Below are 23,039 nucleotides of genomic sequence, written 5' to 3'. Positions count from 1 at the left end.
GGGCCCAACCTGGTTTGTACAAGCTACACCCAGTGCCTCCATGACGGCCAGTATCCTGGCTGCACTCAAACGTGTGTCCCACGCTGCCTCCCTGTCCACGGACGCTGTGCCTACATGTCCACAGACAGCACCTACACAGCTGGCACTTCTCGTAGACAGACGTGTACTTGACTACGTTTTAGGGTGAGTCTTGTGGTGAAGACACGGGCTGTCTCCTTGCTGAGATGAGCTGCAGACATGAGTTTTCACTGCGTCATCCAGCGTGTGTGAGACTGTGTTTTCCACCCAATACAAACAGCAGAGTTTAGGCCCTGGAAACAATGTTCAGGGCGTTATTGCTTTGTTTTAATTTTAACTGAAATGCAGGGAGGCAGTAGAATGTTCTTAAAAAGTGCTAACCCAAAGCCAGTAATTATAAAACTTCTTGTGGTAAGTGGGTGTGTGCTCTAGCTGTGTGGATCCTGTCAGAATTCCAGGCAGGAGCAGGCACCCTCATTTCGGAAGCAGCAGGCCTGGTGTTGCCCAGGTGAGGAAGCACAGCTTCACTGTGTCGGAGGCTGGGGCTAACCTGCCTTCTGAGGGCTCCCGTTCTTAACCTCCTCCAAAGTCACTGCTTTTGTTCTTCACAGAACATTTCTTTATTCAAAAACGGGAAATATTTTACCTAAGAAATATGTTTTCATTCCTTCCCTTTCATTCTTGATGCCCTCAAACATCCCTTTAAGCAACCATGTTTTCCCTCCAGAGCAGTGTGGGAGACAATTCCAGTAGGTAGGGAATAGTTCAGCATGTTTTGACGGCTTCTGAGGTGGAAATCAGGGGTTAGTGCTATTAACCATGAGCATAGCTTCCAACTTACCTACAGGAAAGGAGTATTAATGCAATGTGGCGGGGTGAGTGGTGACACCAAAAGGACGGGTCTACCCAGAACCTGTGAACATCACCTTACTTGGAAAAGGGTCTTTGCAGGTGCGAATATGAAGTGTATGGTGGGCGCTGAATCCAAAGATAGGTCTCCTTGTAAGAGAAAGGAGGGGAAGGTTTGACGCACACAGAGACACGGGGAGATGATGCTTGGACGAGGGGAGCCCTCTGCAGCTGGAAGCACCCTCTCCTAGAGCCTCAAGGGAGCACAGACCTACCAATGCCCTGATGTCATACTTCTGGCACCGGAACCGACAGGATGAATGTCCCAAGTCACCCTGTCTGCAGTACCCTGTTGTGGCAGCCACAGGAACGGAGCATGTGTGAACGTTATGTTCAACAGTTGATACGGATGTGGCCACAGGCTTCTCCTGGGTCCACTGACCAGAGGAAGGTCATGGTGTGGCAAGGAAGGAGGAGGAGGGGAAGGAGTGGGGGAGGGGTGTAGGGGCAGGGTTGGGGAAGAGCAGGAAGGGTCAGGGGCAGGGCATTACCTGGACTCTCCGCTGGGGTGCATGGGGGGCAGCTGGAGCCTGCACTTCTGGTCCCCTCGGCTTGTCCTCCTAAGAGACCTCCCAGCCTGCTGCTGACTGAGTGCTGGGAGGCTCGCCGCGTGTCACCTCGCCAGCTCCTGAGGGACCTGTCCCAGGACCGAGACCTCCTGGGAAGGGTGCTCCTTGTGGCTCCTGGACGTTTTTCCTGATGTGGGCTCTCCACAGGGTCTCCCCAGGAGCTGGGCATTTCCTTCTCGGTCGGGCTGGCTGCTGCCCTGGCCCCCGTGGTCTGGGAGCTGCAGGCCTCTTCCCCAAGGGACTCTTCGGAACTGGAGCCCAGGGGCATGGGGTTCCGCAGGGCTTCCATGTAGGACTTTCTGAACCAGCGTCTGGACTCCATGCAGGCTGGGTCCCTGGGCAACTGCCTTCTGCAGCTTGGGCTGCCCCTGTCCTCACAGACAGTGAGGGCCTGGGGGCCGTCCCTTTTGTCTGTGGCATCCAGGCTCCTTCTCGGTCCTTCGCATGGGCCCGGCTGTGAGGGCCCAACCCCTATAAGGCCTCCGTTGGAGCTCCCAAATGGGCTCCTAGGGCCTTCTAACCCAGCTCTTCCTGGGGAAGGTTGGTGGCTGGACTGGTCACTGCCAGGATGTCGATGGCAGTGGGGCGGGGTTGGGGTATTGCTGGAAGGGGTGGTCTCCCAGGGACGGGTGTTGGCCATGGCTGGTGCTGCGGCCAGAGCTCTGGAGGTGCTCCTGGAGGGCGGCTGCTCAGGCCCAGAACAGCTGCAGGGGGGCAGGACAGTTCTGAATGTGGGCACAAAGATGGGGTCTGTGACATTACTCCATGGGGTACGGAAGACGGCGGAGCCTGAGGTCAGCAAGCAGTTTTGTAAGGGGACACTGTTACGCTCCCCATTCAGCCATTCCAGGAACTCTCCCGTGAAGACACAGCTGTACATGGCCTCGGGGACAGTGACTTCTTCCGAGCCCCGGCCAAGCTGGGAGAGGCATTTTAAAACCAATCTGGCTGACTGCTTCCCCACTGATGTGACTTGCAGGTAGAAGTCCCCAGGCCTGAGCCTGACTCCGCGGAGGGATGCCAGCTGCACCACCACCTTCTCATGGATGCACAGCGGCCAGCCTTCGTGGAAGAAGATGAGGCCCGTGTACCTGGCCTGGCACAAGAGAGGGAGGGAAGGGTTAGACTTCTGTGGTAGCTCCTCGTGGGAGGCCAGGGGGAGGTGGGCAGCAGGACAGGAGGGAGGAATCCACAGAAGGAGCTGCCCAGGCAGTCCCACCACAGGCAGCCTGGGGGCTCTGGGGAGAGTCTCTCCTAGGAGCTGTCCCCACCTGGGGAAGGGGCGAGACCTTCACACTCTTTCCACACCAGCCCTTAGTCTAAGCTCCACGGCGCTTCTGGCTTTCCCAGGCGCCCACAGGCAGCCCCCCAAAGGGAGGGCTACTTCCGGAATCGCGGGGTCAGGGGGCACCATGAGACGACGGTGGGATCCGTCTGGGCGCTAACAATATGGCGACAGGCTCCCACGCAATGCAGCGGGGTCCTTCTACTAACGTGAAAGGGCCCATGAAGTTGGCAACTCAGCTGTAGACGATGTGGGGGAGCTGTGAAGTGCATCTTTGAAAAGAACCTGCTGTAGAAAGGGTGCAGACTGCAGGACGGCTAAGACACAGGCAAATACAGACCGAGTCTGGCACGGGCATGAGAATGTCCAGCAGTTTGGGGAACGAGGGGTGGGACCCCCAACGTGTCCGAAGCCGCAGCTGCAGGTCCTAACGTGGGACCACGTCCTACCACACCAGTTCAGTTACCACATACCTTGCTTCTCCTCACTCTAGCACTGACTTACTGTACAAACATTATCATAATAGAGGAAATAAAAAAGAAATAACCTCATTCTGATATATCTCAAGATTTGTGACTTTTCTCTTATCCATGCAAGACACGACTTCTCTAACCCACAGTAACAACGCAGACACAGCTCGGGTGTTCCGCCAACATTTCCCCACGTTCCTCTCCTATAGTTGCTGTCCTGGTGGCGACTTGCCTGTCCTCTGTGGTCCGAGATCTACCGTGCTTCTCTCTCTTTCTATTATAAATAGTAAATGCAAGCAATGTTTCCCTGATACCATTTCTTTTTCCTTTAAATTACTGTTTTAGGAAACATTTCTGGGATTAGGGTTAAGGATAAAAGATCGTGCCTGTCCTTGGTGACTCTTGGCCATATGACCAATCTGCCATCAAAAGACGCGTTGTCAGCAGCGATGAGTCCCTGGGACAGTCTTGCCAGGACCCAGCGGCATGAGGCTTCACGCTGAGGAATCTTATCCTGAAGTAACATATTTACTGTGGAATACTGTTGTTTTCATTCACACTTAAGTGATCATGAAGCCAACCCCTTTTTCGATATTTGTTTCTTTTCTGTGAAGTTTCTGTAGGTATTTTTGTTCCTTTTATGAACTGCCGCCTTGTCTTTGCCTTCTTTTTTTTTTTTAAGATTTTATTTATTTATTTGACAGAGAGAGAGACAGCCAGCGAGAGAGGGAACACAAGCAGGGGGAGTGGGAGAGGAAGAAGCAGGCTCATAGCGGAGGAGCCCGATGTGGGGCTCGATCCCACAACGCCGGGATCACGCCCTGAGCCGAAGGCAGACGCTTAACGACTGAGCCACCCAGGCGCCCCTTGTCTTTGCCTTCTTAGTGCTGTGAGGTTTTTAAAAAATTTAACGAGACAATAATTTTTGTCCTCACCATTTGCAAACGTCTGTCTGCGTTACGTATCGACTAGCTGCTCACACTTGTCCCAGTTCACTTGCGTTATAGTCATGTTCCTTTCCTCTCTATAGAAGCTTAAATTTTATACAAGTTGAATTTCTTGAATTTTTGGGGTATCTTTTCTCTCCTTAAAACTTAAAATCTTACTGAAGGTTGCCTTTTGCATTTATTTCAGTTTTCCTCAGAGTTGAGGTCTAGAAAATGCTTCATATTTTCATGCATCTGGAGTTGGAAATGGTACCTTAAATACACTGGTATGTTCTTACGAGCCAAGGCCTCCTCAACTGGGTTCCTGCCCTGCACTCACCCTGGGACGCAGGAAGGGGGCGCCGTCCAGCCTTCCAGGAGCCGGCAGCCTGGGGTGAGGGGAGGGTCTGGCACCGATGAAGCTGATATTTACTGGGCACCTGTGGCCACGCTTCATTAAAAGTTAAGATTTTCAAATTGAAAAAATAAAACCTGTGCATTGCAAAACCTGGAGGATTCAGAAAAAAAGAAAATAATAATCCCAACACCAAGTCCCAGAGGTCAGCATTGTTGACATTTATGTGTGTTTCATTATTTTTCCCGTGTATTTCTAAGGGTTGAGACCCCATCACAAAAATACAATAGTGCATGGTAACAGCATTCATTCCCGTGCTATGAGAAACTCTTCACGCAGACCATTGTTAGATATGTCCCCCCCCCAATTTTGCTCTAATTAAAATATCAAGCCCATCATTGGGCCTGGAGCCCACCTGGATGTCAGATGCTTCTAACAGAATTGGAGGCCACAGAAGTTGAAAGGTGTGGCCATGTGGGGCCCCTGGGAAGCCCCCTGGGGGTGCACAGGTGTGGCCGGTGTCGCTGGTGCGTGGTCAGCGCCCGCCCCACGGTGGACATGAAGATCCAGGTATCGTCCAGCCCTGTGGTCAGCAGCGGTGAGACTCCCAACGGCCACCAGGGAGAGAAGGTCAACCTAAACTGTGGCCCAAAGGTGTGCAGAGGGGTCAGCAGTGTGAGCCCCAGGAACAAGCTTCATGGCAGAAAGTTCTGGGACCCAAGGGTCCAAGGCTGATTGTCACTAGGAGGAGTCCCCTTTCCTGTAGGGTCTGAGCAGACTCAGGGTGGAGAGTGTGGGAGGACTGTGTAGCTCTCACACCCCAGCTCTGGCACTCCCCATCCTGGCCTGAAAACCGCTCTACCGTCCAGATCCCAAAGGGCACAGTTGGGAGAAGCCTCTGAGGCTGGGCTGGAGACAGCTGGCGCCTCTCCTCTGCTCTTTCCTGCCACTGCAGGCAAGCTGCAGCCACCTCAGAGTGGAGCAGCAGCCCTGGCAGCAGTGGTTCCGTCCGTCAGGTGGCAGGGCAGGGGGTAAAATGTGCCAGATGTTTGCAGCTGGCACCTCTGTCCCCGCAGTGGGAAGCAGACACGGTGCAATGGCCTCGAGCAGCTGACTGGTACAATGTGACGATCTTTAACCAACACTGACCGAGTGCCAACAACATGCCCAGCACTTTGCATGCATCTGGGCGTTGAACCCCTACCCCACAAGATGATCTCCTGGGGGGACTCACGGGCCGCAGGTAACAAGGTGCCTGGTGACTCTCGGTTAAGTGATGGGGAGGATGAATTCTCCCCCTGCAAATGTGAAGGAGACAAGCCCCGTGGTCGGAGCAGAGGCTCAGCAACACCTTCGAGAACAGGGTGCTCTCTATTTCAGAGCCGTTATGTCCATGTGTTCATCCTGATGCTGGTCATCACATGGGCACAGGGACAGCTGCCCCAGCCTAATGATCACATCTTTACACAATGTGATGCCCCAGCTTTTTCTTTTTCAACATTTCCTTGGCGATTCGGGGTCTTTTCTGATTCCACATGAATTTAAGGATTATTTTTTCCAGCACTTTGAAAAATGGCATTGGTATTTTGATCGGGATGGTGTTGGAAGTGTAGATTGCTCTGGGTAGCGTGGACATTTTAACTATGTTTATTCTTCCGATCCATGAGCATGGAATGTTTTTCCATTTTTCTGTGTCTTCTTCAATGTCAACTAATCTTTGTCAAAGCAGGAAAAAACATCCAGTGGAAAAAAGACAGTCTCTTCAATAAATGGTGCTGGGAAAATTGGACAGCTACATGCAAAAGAATGAAACTTGACCACTGTCTCACACCATATGCAAAGATAAACTCTAAATGGATGAAAGACCTCGATGTGAGACAGGAATCCATCAAAATTCTAGAGGAGAACATAGGCAGCAACCTCTACGACATCGGCCACAGCAACTTCTTTCATGACACGTCTCCAAAGGCAAGGGAAACAAAAGCAAAAATGAATTTTTGGGACTTCTTCAATATAAAAAGCTTCTGCACAGCAAAGGAAACAGTCAACAAAACAAAGAGGCAGCCCACGAAATGGGAGAAGATATTTGCAAAGGACACTACAGATAAAGGGCTGGTATCCAAGATCTACAAAGAACTTCTCAAACTCAACACCCAAAAAACAAATAATTAAATCAAAAAATGGGCAGAAGATATGAACAGACACTTTTCCAATGAAGACATACAAATGGCTAACAGACACATGAAAAAATGTTCAACATCATTAGTCATCAGGGAAATTCAAATCAAAACCACATTGAGATACCACCTTACACCAGTTAGAATGGCAAAAATTGACAAGGCAGGAAACAACAAATGTTGGAGAGGATGTGGAGAAAGGGGATCCCTCCTACACTGTTGGTGGGAATGCAAGTTGGTACAGCCACTCTGGAAAACAGTGTGGAGGTTCCTCAAAAAGTTGAAAATAGAGCTACCTTATGATCCAGCAATTGCACTACTGGGTATTTACCCCAAAGATACAGATGTAGTGAAAAGAAGGGGCACATGCACCCCAATGTTCATAGCAGCATTGTGCACAATAATCAAACTGTGGAAGGAGCCGAGATGCCCTTCAACAGATGACTGGATTAAGAAGATGTGGTCCATATATACAATGGAATATTACTCAGCCATCAGAAAGGATGATTACCCAACATTTGCAGCTACATGGACGGAACTGGAGGGGATTATGCTAAGTAAAGTAAGTCAAGCAGAGAAAGACAATTATCATATGGTTTCACTTATTTGTGGAACATAAAGAATAGCAGGGAGATCATTAGGAAAAGGAAGGGAAAAATAAAGGGGGGGGGGAAACAGAGGGGGAGACGAACCACAAGAGACTATGGACTCTGGGAAACAAACTGAGGGTTTTGGAGGGGAGGGGTTGGGGGACTGGGATAGGTCGGTGATGGGTATTAAGGAGGGCACATATTGCATGGAGCACTGGGTGTTATATGCAAATAATGAATCATGGAACACTACATCAAAAACTAAGGATGTAGTGTATGGTGACTAACATCACATAATAAAATAAATACATAAATAATTTAAAAATTACATAAACATAAAGTGCATGTTGAAAAGCTGGTATGAGACAAATTTACACCACTTTTTGGCCTAATATTATGTCATAATAATTTCCTCCTGTATTTTTAAAAAATTTCTTTTAAAATAATTTCAATTTGTGTATAACAATCCATCATACTTATACATTATTAATTTAACCATTCTCCTAATATTTACTTCCATTTTTTACTATTGTAAGTATTATTGTAATACATACTATTGGAATAAATCTGGTCCTGTATTTTATTTTAGTTAATTAATTAATTAATTAATTTTATAAGTAGGCTCCACACCCAACATGGGGCTTGAACTCATGACCTGAGTTCAGGAGCCCCATGCTCTACCGACTGAGCCAGTTGGGTGTCCCTGGTCCTGTATTTTAGGTCATGTGCTGCAGGTTAAGATGTCTGACTCAAACTGTGCTGACAACATAAAGAGTCTCCATTCATATTAAACCACTGCTTTCCGGAGAGGAAATTTCCAATTTCCACAAATACGGGAAGAGTATCAGCCTGTTTACCTTACTGAATTCTCCCTGCTCTGAATGTTAATCTTCACACTCTTCTGCTCATTAGTAAACAAAAGCTTGTGTCTTTACTTTGTGCCTCTCTGACCTCGAAAGCCCAGCCTTCCCGGGTCTTCCATGGACAGCAGCGTCTCTTCTGTACATTATCTCTTCAAGGCTCTGCCAACTTTTATATCGGACTTAGTATTTCACTTATTTCTACGAGTTCTCTGCAAACATGACATAAGAAACAGCTTTTATTTGGGTTTTAATTTTGCTTCTGATGCTTCTGAAGCACAGATTTCCTAGATGTTTCTGCCACCCATCTATCAATTTCCTTTTTGCGACAGCTCTCATTTTTTTTTTATTAATAATGATTTTTTATTATATTATGTTAGTCACCATACAGTACATCCCCGGTTTTCGATGTAAGGCTCGATGATTCATTAGTTGTGTATAACACCCAGTGCACCATGCAATATGTGCCCTCCTTACTACCCATCACCGGTCTATCCCATTCCCCCACCCCCCTCCCCTCTGTAGCCCTCAGTTTGTTTCTCATAGTCCATAGTCTCTCATGTTTCATTCCCCCTTCTGATTACCCCCCCTTTCTTTATCCCTTTCTTCCCCTACTGATCATTCTAGTTCTTATGTTCCATAGATGAGAGAAATCATATGATAGTTGTCTTTCTCTGCTTGACTTATTTCACTAAGCATTATCTCCTCCAGTGCCGTCCATGTTGTAGCAAATGTTGAGAACTCATTCTTTCTGATTGCTGAGTAATATTCCATTGTATATACGGACCACAACTTCTTAATCCAGTCATCTGTTGCAGGGCATCTTGGCTCCTTCCACGATTTAGCTATTGTGGACATTGCTGCTATGAACATTGGGGTGCATATGGCCCTTCTCTTCACTACGTCTGTATCTTTGGGGTAAACACCCAGTAGTGCAATGGCTGGATCATAGGGTAGCTCAATTTTTAACTTTTTAAGGGACCTCCACACGGTTTTCCAGAGTGGCTGTACCAACTTGCATTCCCACCAACAATGTAGGAGGGATCCCCTTTCTCCACATCCTCTCCAACAATTGTTGTTTCTTGCCTTGTCTATTTTTGCCATTCTAACTGGCGTAAGGTGGTATCTCAGTGTGGTTTTGATTTGAATTTCCTTGATGGCTAATGATTTTGAACATTTTTTCATGTGTCTGTTAGCCATTTGTATGTCTTCATTGGAAAAGTGTCTGTTCATATCTTCTGCCCATTTTTTGATTTGTTTATTTGTTTCTCGTGTATTGAGTTTGAGAAGTTCTTTGTAGATCTTGGATACCAGTCCTTTATCTGTAGTGTCATTTGCAAATATATTCTCCCATTCCGTGGGCTGCCTCTTAGTTTTTCTGACTGTTTCCTTGGATGTGCAGAAACTTTTAATCTTGATGAAGTCCCATAAATTCATTTTATCTTTTGTTTCTCTTGCCTTTGGGGATGTGTCATGAAAAAGGTTGCTTTGGCTGATGTCGTAGAGGTTGCTGCCTATGTTCTCCTCTAGAATTTTGATGGATTCCTGTCTCACATCGAGGTCTTTCATCCATTTGGAGTTTATTTTTGTGTATGGTGTGAGATAGTGGTCAAGTTTCATTCTTTTGCATGTAGCTGTCCAATTTTCCCAGCACCATTTATTGAAGAGACTTGCGACAGCTCTCATTGCTTGAGCCTGAGAAGTCCGTCCCCTCTCCTCTCTCTGTGTTCAACCCTAACTCACAGACAAAAGTCTCTGCTGGCATTTTCCCGAGGGGCCTGCAGAGTGCTGGGTGGCTGTGCACCACATTACTGAGACCCACCCCCGCCGTCCCCTCTGTTTCCCATGCTGACTACACTGTTCTAAGGTCCTTCCTTAGATTCTGGGTGATCAGGGCTGGTCTGTTAAAGCAGGCCGTCACTATGAAAGAATGGTCGTACACACTCAAAACATTTTATTTTTGTTTTTTAAATATAAAAATGCTCATTCCTTCACCATCACGCTGGTGTGGAAGGGACCCTCTGGAGGGTTGTTGGTGCTTTCCCTTGGCCCCAGCTGAGCTGTTGTGGCCCCTTTATGGTTGATCCCATGATACTAGATGGTGGTTCTCTACACTAAGCTCCCTGATTGGGTTTCTGTGTGGGTCAGTCTCTTCACGGGACTCGAATGGGCTCAGAGGCCCATCTTTGCTGACTTGGGGAGGTCTACGGTCTCCCTTGGGTTGGCCACAGCCACACCACTGTGTCTCCCAGTACCTCTGCAGGGAACGAGAATGTAAAGTCAGTAGGGGAGGAATACGGATGTAGGATTCTTCTGGACTTCCCCCAATACCCCAGCCTCTCAGTTGTCTTGCTCATACCTAATGCAACAGCACTTTTTCCTAACTGATGTTAGTGAGTCTTTGCTGAGCATTCAACTTTGTTTTCTGGATTTAATTAGCTATTCTTTTCCTAGCTTAAGGTGGAAATTTAGATAATTAATACTAGACTTTCCTCCCCAAAACTATATATTATACGTTAAGCATTGCTTTAGCTGTATGTAAAATTTTTTACATGTTTTTTACAAAACATGTTGTGTTTTCATTATGGCTCAGTTCCAGTCATTTTCCTTGTGGTTTCTTGAACCCATGGTTCTTCAGAAATGTGTTACCGAATTTCGAAATATTTTAGGAGTTCCCAGTTGCTATTCTTATTTAATTCTGATTATAATGCTGTGGTTAGAAAAAAATACTCTATTTCTGTTCTTTAAAATTTTTAAATTTTATTTTTTAACGACCTACGGCATGTTGTCCATCTTGAAAAGTGTTTCACGCGTGCTTGGAAAGAATGTATATTCTGCATTTGCTGGATGTAATGTTCTATAGATGTCAAATAGGTCAGTTAGGTGTCGTTCAGATCTTTTACATCCTTAGTGGTTCTTTTTTCTTACTAATTGGTCTCAATTGCTGACAGCAGAGCTTGAAAATCTCCATTTAGTGTTGTCATTTGTTTGGTTCAATGTACCAGGACACGCTGTTATTACGTACCCTGTTGACGAATGGAGCCTTTATCACTATGAACTGTCCTGTCCCCAGGTGCCTGTAGTGACACTTACAGTCGGAGATCTGACTTGTCTGACAATAAGATAACCACCTTTCTTGTATGTAATGGACTGTCTTCTTGCATTCGTTTCCTTTCACCCTCTGTGTGTCTTTATATTTAAAGGGCATTCCTTATAACAAGCAGTTAGGGAATCTTGCCTTTTTCCCAGTCTGAGTCTGACAATATCCGCCTTTTAGTTGGAATTTTTAGTTCATTTAACTACATTTACTATAATTACAAATATGGTTGGATTACATCTGTCATCTTTGCATGTAATCTCTATTTGCCTGTCTGTTCCTTTGTTTTTCCTTTTATTCCATCTTCTACGTTTTGGATTCCATTTATCTCCTCTACTGACTCTTTAGTTATACCTGTTTGGATTGCTTTCAGTAGTTGATGTCAAGATTACAACATGCATCTCTAACTCATCATGGTCTACTAGTCAAGTTACACTTTGATACTTAAAAACAATGGAAGGGCCTATAGTAGTATAATTCAATTAACTCCCTTCCACATTTTGTGCTTCTGTTGTCATATTTTTTAAATTTTTATTTTAATTCCAGTTAGTTAACATACGGTGTAATATTAGTTTCAGGTGTACAATTTAGTACATACAACGCCCAGTGGTCATGACAAGTGCCCTCCTTAATCCCCATCACCAATTTCACCCATCCTCCCACCCATCTCCCTTCTGGTAGCCATCAGTTAAGAATATTGTCCATAGTTAGGAATCTGTTTCTTGGTTGGTCTCTCTCTTTTTTTTCCTTTGCTCATTTGTTCTGTTTCTTAAATTCCACATGAGTGAGATCACATGGTGTTTGTCTTTGACTTATTCCGCTGAGCACTGTACTCGCTAGCTCCATTGATGTTGTTGCAAGTGGCAAGATTTCATCCTGTTTTGTTTGGGGAACAGTCCGGTGTGTGCGCGTCTATCCTACATCTTCTTCGCCATTCTTCTATCAGTGGACACTTGGGCTGCTTCCATAGTTTGGCAATTGTAAATAATGCTGCAATAAACATAGGGTGCGTGTATGTCTCTGAATTAATGTTTTCATATGCTTGAGATAAACACCGAGCAGTGCAATTACTGGATCATAAAGTAGTTCCATTTTTAACTTTTTTTTTTTTTAAGATTTTATTTATTTATTCGACAGAGAGGGAGACAGCCAGCGAGAGAGGGAACACAAGCAGGGGGAGTGGGAGAGGAAGAAGCAGGCTCCTAGCGGAGGAGCCTGATGCGGGACTCGATCCCAGGACTCCGGGATCACGCCCTGAGCCGAAGGCAGACGCTTAATGACTGAGCTAACCAGGCGCCCCCATTTTTAACTTTTTGAGGAACCTCCATGTTGTTTTCCGCAGTGGTGGCAGCAGTCTGCACTCCCACCAACAGTGTAAGAGGGCTCCCCTTTCTCTGCATCCTTGCCAGCACGTGTACTTGTGTTGTTGATTTTAGCCATTCTGACAGGTGTGAGGTGGGATCTCATTGTAGTTGTGATGTGTATTTCCCTGATGATGAGTGATGTTGAGCATCTTCTCATGTGTCTGTTGGCCATCTGGACGTCTCTGGAAAAATGTCTGTTTATGAATTCTGCCCATTTTAATCAGATTATTTGTTTTTGGGGGGTATTGCATTGTATAACTTCTATATATATTCTGGATATTAAGCTCTTATTGGATATATAATTTCTAAATACCTTCTCCCATTCAGTAGGCTTTTAGTTTTATTGATTGTTTCCTTTGCTGTGCAGATGCTTCTTATTTTGATGAAATCCCAATAGTTTATTTTTGCTTTTATTTCCTTTGCCTTAGGAGACATATCTGGAAAAATGTTGCTATAGCCTATGTTAGAGAGACTAATGTTTGCCCGTTTCTAGGATTTTTATGGTTTCAGGTCTCACATTTAGGGTTTGGGCCAGACAGTTTCACAGGCAAATTCTATCAAACATTTAAAGAAGAGTTATTACCTATTCTCCTCAAATTAGTCTCAAAAATAGAATAGGAAGGAAAATTCCCAAGTTCATTCTATGAGGCCAACATTACCATGATTCTAAAACCAGATACAGGCACAACAACAAAAAAAGAGAATTACGGGCCAACATCTGTGATGAACATGGATGCAAAAATCCTCAACAAAATACTAGCAAACCGAATCCAACAACACATTAAAAAAAAATCTTTCACCATGATCTAGTGGGATCTACTCCTGGGCTGCAAGGGTGGTTCGATATTTGCAAATCAATCAACATGATACATCGCATCAGTAAGACAAAGGATAAGAACCATGTGATCACTTCAGTAGATGCAGAGAAAGCATCTGACAAAGTACAGCATCCGTTCATGATAAAAACCCTCAACAAAGTAGGTTTAGAGGGAACGTACCTCAACATAATAAAGGCCATATATGAAAAACCCACAGCTATCATCAATGGTGACAAATTGGGAGCTCTCCCCCTAAGGTCAGGAACAAGACAGGGATGTCCAGTCTCACCACTGTTATTCAACAGAGTACTGGAAGTCCTAGCCACAGCAGTCAGATCACAAAAAGTAATAAATGGCACCCAAATCCATGAGGTATGAGTAAAACTTCCATTATATGCAGATGATATGACACTATATATAGAAAACCCTAAAGACTCCACCAAAAAATTAGAACTGATAAATGAACCCAGTAAGGTTGCAGGATATGAAATCAATGTTCAGAAATCTGTTGCATTTATACGCACTAACAATGAAGCAGCAGAAATGTAGAACAATTCCATTTACAATTGCACCAAAAATAATAAAATATCTAGGGATGAACTTAACGAAAGAGGTGAAAGACCTACACCCTGAAAACTATAAAACACTGATGAAAGAAACGGAAGAGGACACAAAGAAACGGAAAGACATTCCATGTTCATGGTTTGGAAGAACAGATATTGTCAAATGTCCATACTACCCAAAGCAATCTACACATTCAATGGCATCCCTACCAAAAATGTCAGCAGCATTTTTCACAGAGTTGGAACAAACAGCCCTACAGTTTGTATGGAACCACAAAAGACCCTGAATCGCCAAAGCAACCTCGAAAAAGAAAAACAAAACTGCAGGTAATAGAATTCCAGACTTCAAGTTCTATTACACAGCTGTAATAATCAGAACAGTACGGTACTGGCACAAAAACAGACACATGGATCAATGGAACAAAATAGAAAACTGGACCACTGTCTTTTACCACACACCAAAATAAACTCAAAATGGATTAAGAGACCAGCCCTGAGGTTTCTTCTGTTCGATTTCTTCTCATCTGAGCACTGGTGGTCCTTCCCTGTCAGGTGGCTCTTCCATCTGCCCTCCCTGTGATCCCAGTAACTGGCCCCAGGTGTTCTCGCTCACTTAGGAGGTCGCCGTCTCTCCATAATTCAGTTCTCTTAGATCTTTGTGTATCCACAGCTGCTGGATGGCTTTAAAGGAAGGTAGAATTGTTTTCATTTCTGTAGGGCTTTCTGGTGATTTTAGCAGGAGTAAAAGTCTCATGCACTTCTACACCTACCCAGAAATAGGGCTCGCCTGTCATGAGCCAATCCCCTTTGTTATTCTCTGACCCCTCCTCGATTTAGGAGTACATGTCCAATTTCCCAAATGTAAGGGTGTTCTTGTTATTATTGACTTGTAGTTTTAGTGCACTGCGGTCTTTGGGTATCAATTTTTGTATTTATTGCCACCTTATGACTAACGGTCAGCTCTGGTCAATTTCAGTGGATACACAAGTACACCAAACAAGAATGTATGTTCTCTAATATTCTCTAGTTGCATACACTCTTGAAGTAAATGTATATCCTCTAATTGCAAAAGTTGACCAGAATTTTATCAAATTTTGAAAACCATTCCGTGTGCTTGGGAAGGAGGTGCATTCTAAGATTACTGCGCATGCCCACGGGTGGACGAGAGAAATCAGGTCTTCAGACGTATACCCTAAGTAATATGTGGTCTGCTTATCTGTTTGCTTTGCAGAGAGGTGAGATCTCCCATGATGACATGTTTACCCCTTGTAATTCCCTCAGCGTGTGCTCCAAACCTTTCAGGCTATGTCGTTAGGTGTTTACAGATGGTTATGCACTCCTGGTTGTCACCAGCATTATTATTCGATGACCCACTTCAGCCTTGAGGATGCATTTTGCCTTTTACTATAGTTTGCTACGAATACAGTTACACCAGTTATCTTTGGTTAGAATTTTGCTGGGTTACCATTTAACAACTTTGCTTTCATCCTGTTACTACATATGTCGTGCCTTTAACTCCCCATGCGTTTGTTTTGTTTGTTCCCTCCTCTTCTGACTTCCATTTGATTTCATTTTCTTTATTGTAATGCCCTGCCCCTGCTTCCCCCCTTCATGCAAACATCCTAGTTCTATATCTTTCTGATTACTTTTAGCTTCCCCAGACATTTTTGGAGCCAAACTGTGATGAAAGAAAGTCACAAATAAGCTGATGAGTGACTCTAAGCATTTCTTGTATCTACAAAGGGAGGGAAGAATGGTGGTTGTTGGAATCTTAGGTTAACATGACAACTTATCTTAAAATTAATATGATTAGTCATGCTCTTCGAACCACATACTTTGACAATAAGAGATGACAATAGCAGGTAAAGAAATAAAAACTGCCTTGATTTATATTAACTAAAATATGTTTATATTCATAGCTGTTGAGATAAGTCCATTTTCTCCTATGTCATACAGATGATCAAATTTTATTTTCTTTATTAAAAAGTAAAAAGCAATATTAATATGCAATTAGTAAGGATATCCCTACATTTTATTTTGTTCTTATTATGTACTTGTAAATATGGATTGATATTAAAGAGTAGTATTATTCATATGGCTTTCTCAGAAAATAAGCAATTTTATAAGTGGGAAGGGGATGACATGATTAAAATGAAAGGAAAAAGAAACTTAACAGAAGAAAGAAGGCAACACATTAGGCCAAAATAGCTTTTCGAAACACACCTTTGAAAGGTGTTCCCTGTGCTGCAGTTTACCTCTGTTTCCTATCCACACCCTTTAAATGTGCAAAAGGCACATAATCACAAAGGAAAATACCCTCTGTGTAGACTGCTTCATACAAAGAATCAAATCTAGGACATCCGTGCTCATTTCTCTACCGTGGTCCTTCTAGCTAGAAGACCTTCAAAGACGGCGCCTGGGGGGCTCAGTCAATTAAGCATCTGCCTTCGGCTCAGGTCATGACCCCAGGGTCCTGGGATCGAGCCCTGCATTGGGCTCCCTGCTCAGCGGGGAGTCTGCTTCTCCCTCTCCCACTGTAGCTCCCCCTGCTTGTGCTCTCTCTCCCTTTCTGTGTCAAATAAATAAATAAAATCTTAAAAAAAAAAAAGACATTCAAAGAATTTAATAAATCAAAGTAGTCCAGTGGTAGTTTTTTTTAAAGCCCTACTACAGTATCAATGGAGTAATAAAAGGCACCGATTAATAAAGATCTTACCTTTGTTTTGAAATTAAATACTACTTATTTTATTTAGGGAAGCTCTTTTATCTGAATCGGACAAAGACCATACAAAATCTATGAAAGGCTTAACATTGTTTCTACTCTTACCATTGCTGCATATGAGGTAAAAGAAATTATTTTTTTCCCCTGAAAGCCAAGGAGAACTCTACATACATACAAAGCAAATATTTTTTCGAATAAGATTAATTAATAAACTGCACCCCTTTTAAAGTTGCGCGTATTATAATGCGGCAGATACTACTGTTTTAGATTGCAGCTGTGATTCCAGAGCTCTGCAAGAGATGAACGTCGTCAAAACTCCAGCACTAAGCAGGGGGCCTTCCAAAGGCTCAGTATCAGAGAGGAACCCATGCTGCTGGTACCCACTGAGGCCCCTCCTGAGTCTTCTCAACTGTAGACAATGGGGCACATGCGTCTTGCAAGTGTCATTCACAATCACATGATCAAAAAACTAGCCAAACTCTGTCTCCACTTTTTGAGCTAAATTCTCCATCTCTTATAGACCCTCATCCTTGAGGGTCCTTGAGGTCCACAAAGTAGCCTGTAACGATCTTGGCATTTTTCCAAGATTGCTTCCTACGGCTCATATTAGATGGCTTTATAAATATGAATAGGGCTTCAGTTTGTGGGTTCGAGCCACTTGAATACCCTGAGGCTCTAAGTCCACGACATAGATCTTTCCTTCATTAAGGACTGTTTGAACAGCATCCACATTGGTACCACGCAGGTGACCTCCGTACTCAACAATTTGAGCATCCTGTGACTATACGCGAGGATTTCAAATGTTTCCTTTGACACATAGTGATACTCATGTCCACTGCATTTCATAACTCTTTCTGGAACAAGTAGTATGTGGCACAGCACTTTGGAAACGGTTAGGATTAAGTTCTACAAATTGTCTTCTCAGTTGATTTACTCCAACGCCAGAAGGTCTCACGAGCGGTGCCACTGGTACCTGACCACTCCTCGTGTGGGATGCCCAGCATGCTGACGCAGCTGCTGGCACTGCACACCCTGGCACACGGCTCAAGATTTTACTTTGTAAGATCAAGCCACGAATCTTTCCAGCAGCTCACTGCAACATACCTACAACTTGGCTGTCATTAGTTTTAAGACTGCCTTGAAAATAACCTACAAAAAAGATATCCCAAGACCTTTTTCCTCCAAATTGATCTATGGCTTTAAAGCAATCTTAATCAAAACTCCTAGGATGCTTTGTATAAGTTAACTGATCCTCAATTTTATATAGATATGCAAAGAAATTGGAATAACTACACAATTTTGAAAAAGAAGAACAAAACTGGAGGCCTCACACCAGCTGATTTCAGGACTCACCATAAAGGCTCAGTAATCAAAACCATGGTACTGGAGGAAAGAGAGACCCATAGATCAACGGAACAGAGCAGAGTCGAGGAACAGATTCACACTTGTACTGACAATTCCTTTTCAACAAAGTTGCCTGGGTGAGTCTCAATGGAGAAAAGATGGCCTTTTCAACAAATGGTGCTGGGGCAGGTGGATAGACATACGCAAAGACAAACAAATCTGATGCTTACCTCACACCATATACAAAAATTAATTCGAAATGGATCTTAGGTCTAAAAGTAAAGTCCTTAGGACACGGAAAACAAAATAAAAAAATAGAGAACTTCATCAAAATTAAGCACTTTGACTCTTCCTAAAACAATATTAAGGAAATGAAAAGGTAAGCCACAGATTGGGAGAAAATATTTGCAAACCATATATATGATAAAGAACTTTTATCCAAAATATATAATGAACTCTTAGAACTCAATAAGAAGGCATCGCAGAAATCTGTCAGTGAGTGCCCTCCTTAAATTTTACGCCATGTGCCTTACCTGCCTTACTCCAGTCCTGGCTGGCCTTTACAGACAAAAATTTGCTTTTGTAGGCTTATATATTTGGAATTATCTGATCAGATATTTTTTAAAAAATCGAGTTATTTTAATGAAAAAAAAAAGGAAAATGATAATCCAATTTTTAAGAATGGATAAAAGATTAGAACTGATACATCACAAGGAGGGTATCTGAAAGGCAAATAAGTCCAGGAAGAGACACTTCACACCTGTAGTTATTACGGAGCTGCACACTAATACCCAACATTACAGGTGACATTACATGTGACAGCACTGCACATGGAACAGAATGGCTAGAATGAAGAAGGCAGCTAATAGCAGGTGTTGGTGAGGAAGCCAGGCAACCAGGGGTCTCCAAGGGGCTGATGGGAGTGCATGATGGTGCAGCCACTTGGAAAAGAGTTTGGAAGTGGCCCAGCGATCACACTTCTAGCTATTCTAGCTTTTTACCCAAGAAAACGAGCCCATACAGACTCTTGCATGCAAATGCTTATAGCAATTTTATACATAACATTCTAAAACTAGAAGCAACCCAAATGTCTATCAATCCATGAAAAATGAACACATTGTGGTATATTCCATACAATGCAATCCCACTCAGGAAAAAAAAAATTGCCAGAAACAAACTGAACACCTAAGAAATTTATTATGCTGGTTTTAAAGACTCTGGTGAAAGTTCACTGGGAGAACCAGAATGGATACCTGTGGACAGAGTGGGCTGGACTCCTGGGAGGCCTGAGAAGCCTGTTTCTGGAACACAGAGCCTTATTTCACTCATCATTTGGGACTAGGGAAAAAAGGAGCCAGAAGCCAGAGGACAAGAGCTGAGCCAGTCCCCTGATGGACCCCAAAACTGGAGTGGAGCAGAAAGATCTCTCCACTTCTGTGATTAAACTCTAAGAAAAACGGCTGAGGTTAATCACACAGCTTCCTTTCAGAAAGAAAACAACAAACCCTCACTTGAATTATTTCTGCTTTAATTACTGGTTTAATTTCATGTTCTCCTTTGCCTCCATCACTGTGTATTTCCCTGGACCTAGAATTCCATGTGCTCAGCTTAAATATCTTCCAGGTACCAAGTAACACTGCCTGTCTTCCCTACAGTCAAGGGCAGGAAGGGGTTACCTGCCTGGGAGGGTCTCACAGGCTTCCTTCTGCAGGGAACTTCATCACACAGGCTCTGTCCCGAGAGGAGGGTCCCACACAGGTTTTGGCCCCTGCGGGGCACATACTCACACAGGCTTCCTGCTGCAGGTGCTGTAGGGCCCTCTTGGCTGGAATGAGGAAGTCAGTGAGGCAGCGCAGCCCATCCCCACCATGGAGTCTCTCTGCCACGCTGAACAGCTGCCAGAGCACCGTGGCTGCCGTGGCCTCAAAAGGTGGGTAGAGGGCAGACAGTGTGTTCTGGATATACGTGTCAAGGGATTCCAGATCCTGAAATGCAAGAGAGGATCAGGTAATTTAAGACATCAGTTAAGACAGGTGCAGAGGACACTTTCTGCAGGCTGGCTATGTAAGAGTCCACTTTTCGGGCTCTGTCTTACATCTGGGTACTTGAGTTGTCTTTGTGGAATAGGAAGGTACCGGCAAATCCTCAGCATAGTGGGGGATTCCTCTTGGCGCCATCTCCTGGTCCTTCACACGTCACACAACAGAAGCATACTGAGGAAGTGCCCATGGCTGCATTAGGTAGATCTGACCCCTATGCCTATAAGGGGAACCCTAAATAACACTTTGTAAGTGAGGTTGTTGCTGCTGTCACATGAGGCACAACCAAGTTCCACCCCATCCAATTCTGAAATGTGCACCTGAAATGCTTTATTTGGGGATTATCTGTGGAGCATGTGGAATTTCTCAGGGGGCCTTCCCCTTCCCTGGTCCCCCCTCCCTGGCACTCCTGGGTCTGCAGGGAATGGGGGAGGCCCCTGTGTCAAGGACAGAGCTGGTCCGCACGTAACTTAATACTCAGAAAACTTCACCCACAGCAAATACATTTTAATTGTATCGATAATTTTTTAAATATTTAAACAAAAACCATTAGGGCATCCTTTATCAAAACCACAGAATTGTACCCATTTGGTCATTCTGAAAACAGTATCCTTGATACCTGATTTACTCTTCTTGTTTTCATGCAACAAAATTTTACGTAAAGACAGAATGCTTTTAGTTTAAAAGATGCTTAATGTTATTTTTAGATGTAACATTTCCTGAGGAAATACCACTGGGTTCATTTGTTTGCGGAAAAAAAATGCAAGGAAGGCTACAATAACAGTTAAAAGTCAAAGAGGTTAAAATTGTGAAATCGATTCTTAAAGGGACATCTGAGATTCCTTTGAACAGTTCATGATACAGATAATTTCCTAAAGAAATTGAAAATAAAACAGTGAATCCCCTGGGACTGAAGTGGATAAGGACTCAGGCCATCTGTCCTGACGGAGGGGCCTGGCCGCGCAGCGACCGGAGAGGTGCGTGCTGCGGTGAGTTCACCAGCGGAAGCTCCCACCGCTGCGTCAGTGTGGTGAGGCATGGGTTAGATACCCTCCGGACCTCTCATACCCACAAAGGCTTCCCATGTTTGTCTGCTCCCCTCCTTCCATATGCCTGCGTCTCCCCGCCAGACAGGGCCACTCACTAAGAATTATCTAAATACTGATTTGTCTAGAAAATGCCAATGTGGTCTGATGTCTAAAAACTCAAATCACAACTGAGCCACCAGTGAACATCCAGTCCATGAGAAGAACGGTGGTGTGGAGCCAGGGGAAGAATCATGCTCCAAATAGGATGAAATAGGGTGTTCCTCCAAGACATCTGAAGCAAAGACTTAATTTTGATACAAGGAACTGGCAAAAGTGGAAGGGCATGTCTTTAATGACCTACTTCAGAAGAAGTGAAAGGCAGACTGTGGGTCCTCCCCGGGAGAGATGTCCTCCTGCTGTACAGACACCCAAGTCCAGACGGACTCTTCCTCCAGACCCACAGCTGGGTCCTGATCCTCACGTCCAGCTATCCTCCTGCTGTACAGATACCCAAGTCCAGACGGACTCCTCCTCCAGACCCACAGCTGGGTCCTGATTCTCATGTCCAGCTGTGGTCAGCAGCCTCCCAGACGGTCTCCTGGCCTCCATCTCATGCATTCATCTTCTGAAAACTGCCCAATGTGAGGAAGAGACAGGTAATACCTGCTGAGATCTCTGGAATCTCACAGCTTCCCTGGCCCCTTCTCTGCCCTTTGATTCCTATTGTGACTGAGTGAGGCTCCAACTCTTCGCCTGAAGGGCATCCCTCCACCAGCTCCTACTCCCTTGGCACCATCCCCACCCAGATCCTGGTCCAGGCAAGAGCTGCCCAGGGGAAGCTGTCTGCATGCCCAGAGGCCACTTCCCAGGTCAAGTTGAGGGAGCCTTGGGCAAGCCAGAGGGAACATATTCTTTAGCCTCTTCTTTTTTTTTTTTTTCATAAAGATTTTATTTATTTATTTGACAGAGATAGAGACAGCCAGCGAGAGAGGGAACACAAGCAGGGGGAGTGGGAGAGGAAGAAACAGGCTCATAGCGGAGGAGCCTGATGTGGGGCTCGATCCCGTAACGCCAGGATCACGCCCTGAGCCGAAGGCAGACGCTTTAACCGCTGTGCCACCCAGGCGCCCCTCTTTAGCCTCTTCTATGGTAATGTGCCCTAAGTAACTGTCTGCACAGCCCCTTCCTGGCTGTCACCCCTTCTCTGGGCACTTCATGACCAGGAACAGCAGAGCATGATGCTGCACTCAGGGCCACTGCCTCACGAGCTCCCCAATCATTCTGCAGATGGTGCCCATTCTTGCTTTTGGGAAAAGAGGGTCTGACGAATAAGCAGACTGCAGGACCAGGGGTGGGCATAGCCTGAAGGGCCATCCCAGGCTCAGCACTGTGGCATACGCATGGTACAGGCCAACCATTCCCACTTGCACACAACTCTAACAATTTAGTTCTTTCAAAAGACACGAATTATATTAGGAGGAGGCAGATATATACGACCCTGAGAGCAGAGAGGCAGAATTATCACATTACAACAAAACCAAGTTACCTGAATATATTCAATTCGGCTTAAGAAAACAGGTAAGAACATAGTATATTTTAGAAAGATTTCCATAAGAAAGCCTTAAAAAGAGAACACTAACATTTTCTTTCCTGATGTTTCCTAAGTTGAACGTGTATGTGTTACAGCTTGTGTATGTGAAGGAAAAGGTGTGTGCAGAGCTGGGTGTGTGTGAGAGGGAAAGTATACATGTGAGGGAAAGTGTGTGTGAGACCGAAAGTGTGAGGGAAAGTGTAAGGGAAAGTGTGTGTGAGGGAAAGTGCATATGAGAGAAAAGTGTGTGTGAAGGAAAGTGTGTGTCAGGGAAAGTATGTGTGTGAGAGAAAGTGTGTGTGTGAGAGAAACTA

The 23,039-nt window shown here is 44.7% G+C and overlaps 1 protein-coding gene across 1 annotated transcript in view; it reads right to left on the bottom strand.

Annotated features, from left to right (window-relative positions):
* PLEKHG4B (pleckstrin homology and RhoGEF domain containing G4B) overlaps window positions 1-23,039 on the bottom strand; it is an 83,450-nt gene that overhangs the window by 42,463 nt on the left and 17,948 nt on the right. The window contains exons 2-3 of the mRNA XM_057312137.1: window positions 19,855-20,052; window positions 1,419-2,592 (exon numbers count right to left, since the gene is read on the bottom strand). Coding sequence (XP_057168120.1) covers window positions 1,419-2,592; window positions 19,855-20,052 — 1,372 coding nt within the window. The remainder of the gene's footprint in view (window positions 1-1,418; window positions 2,593-19,854; window positions 20,053-23,039) is intronic.

This window comes from Ursus arctos, unplaced genomic scaffold, assembly GCF_023065955.2.
Source record: "Ursus arctos isolate Adak ecotype North America unplaced genomic scaffold, UrsArc2.0 scaffold_15, whole genome shotgun sequence".
NCBI classification, from domain to species: Eukaryota; Metazoa; Chordata; class Mammalia; order Carnivora; family Ursidae; genus Ursus; species Ursus arctos.
Note: the sequence above shows the minus strand (reverse complement) of the source record. Positions and strands in the feature narration are given on the sequence as shown.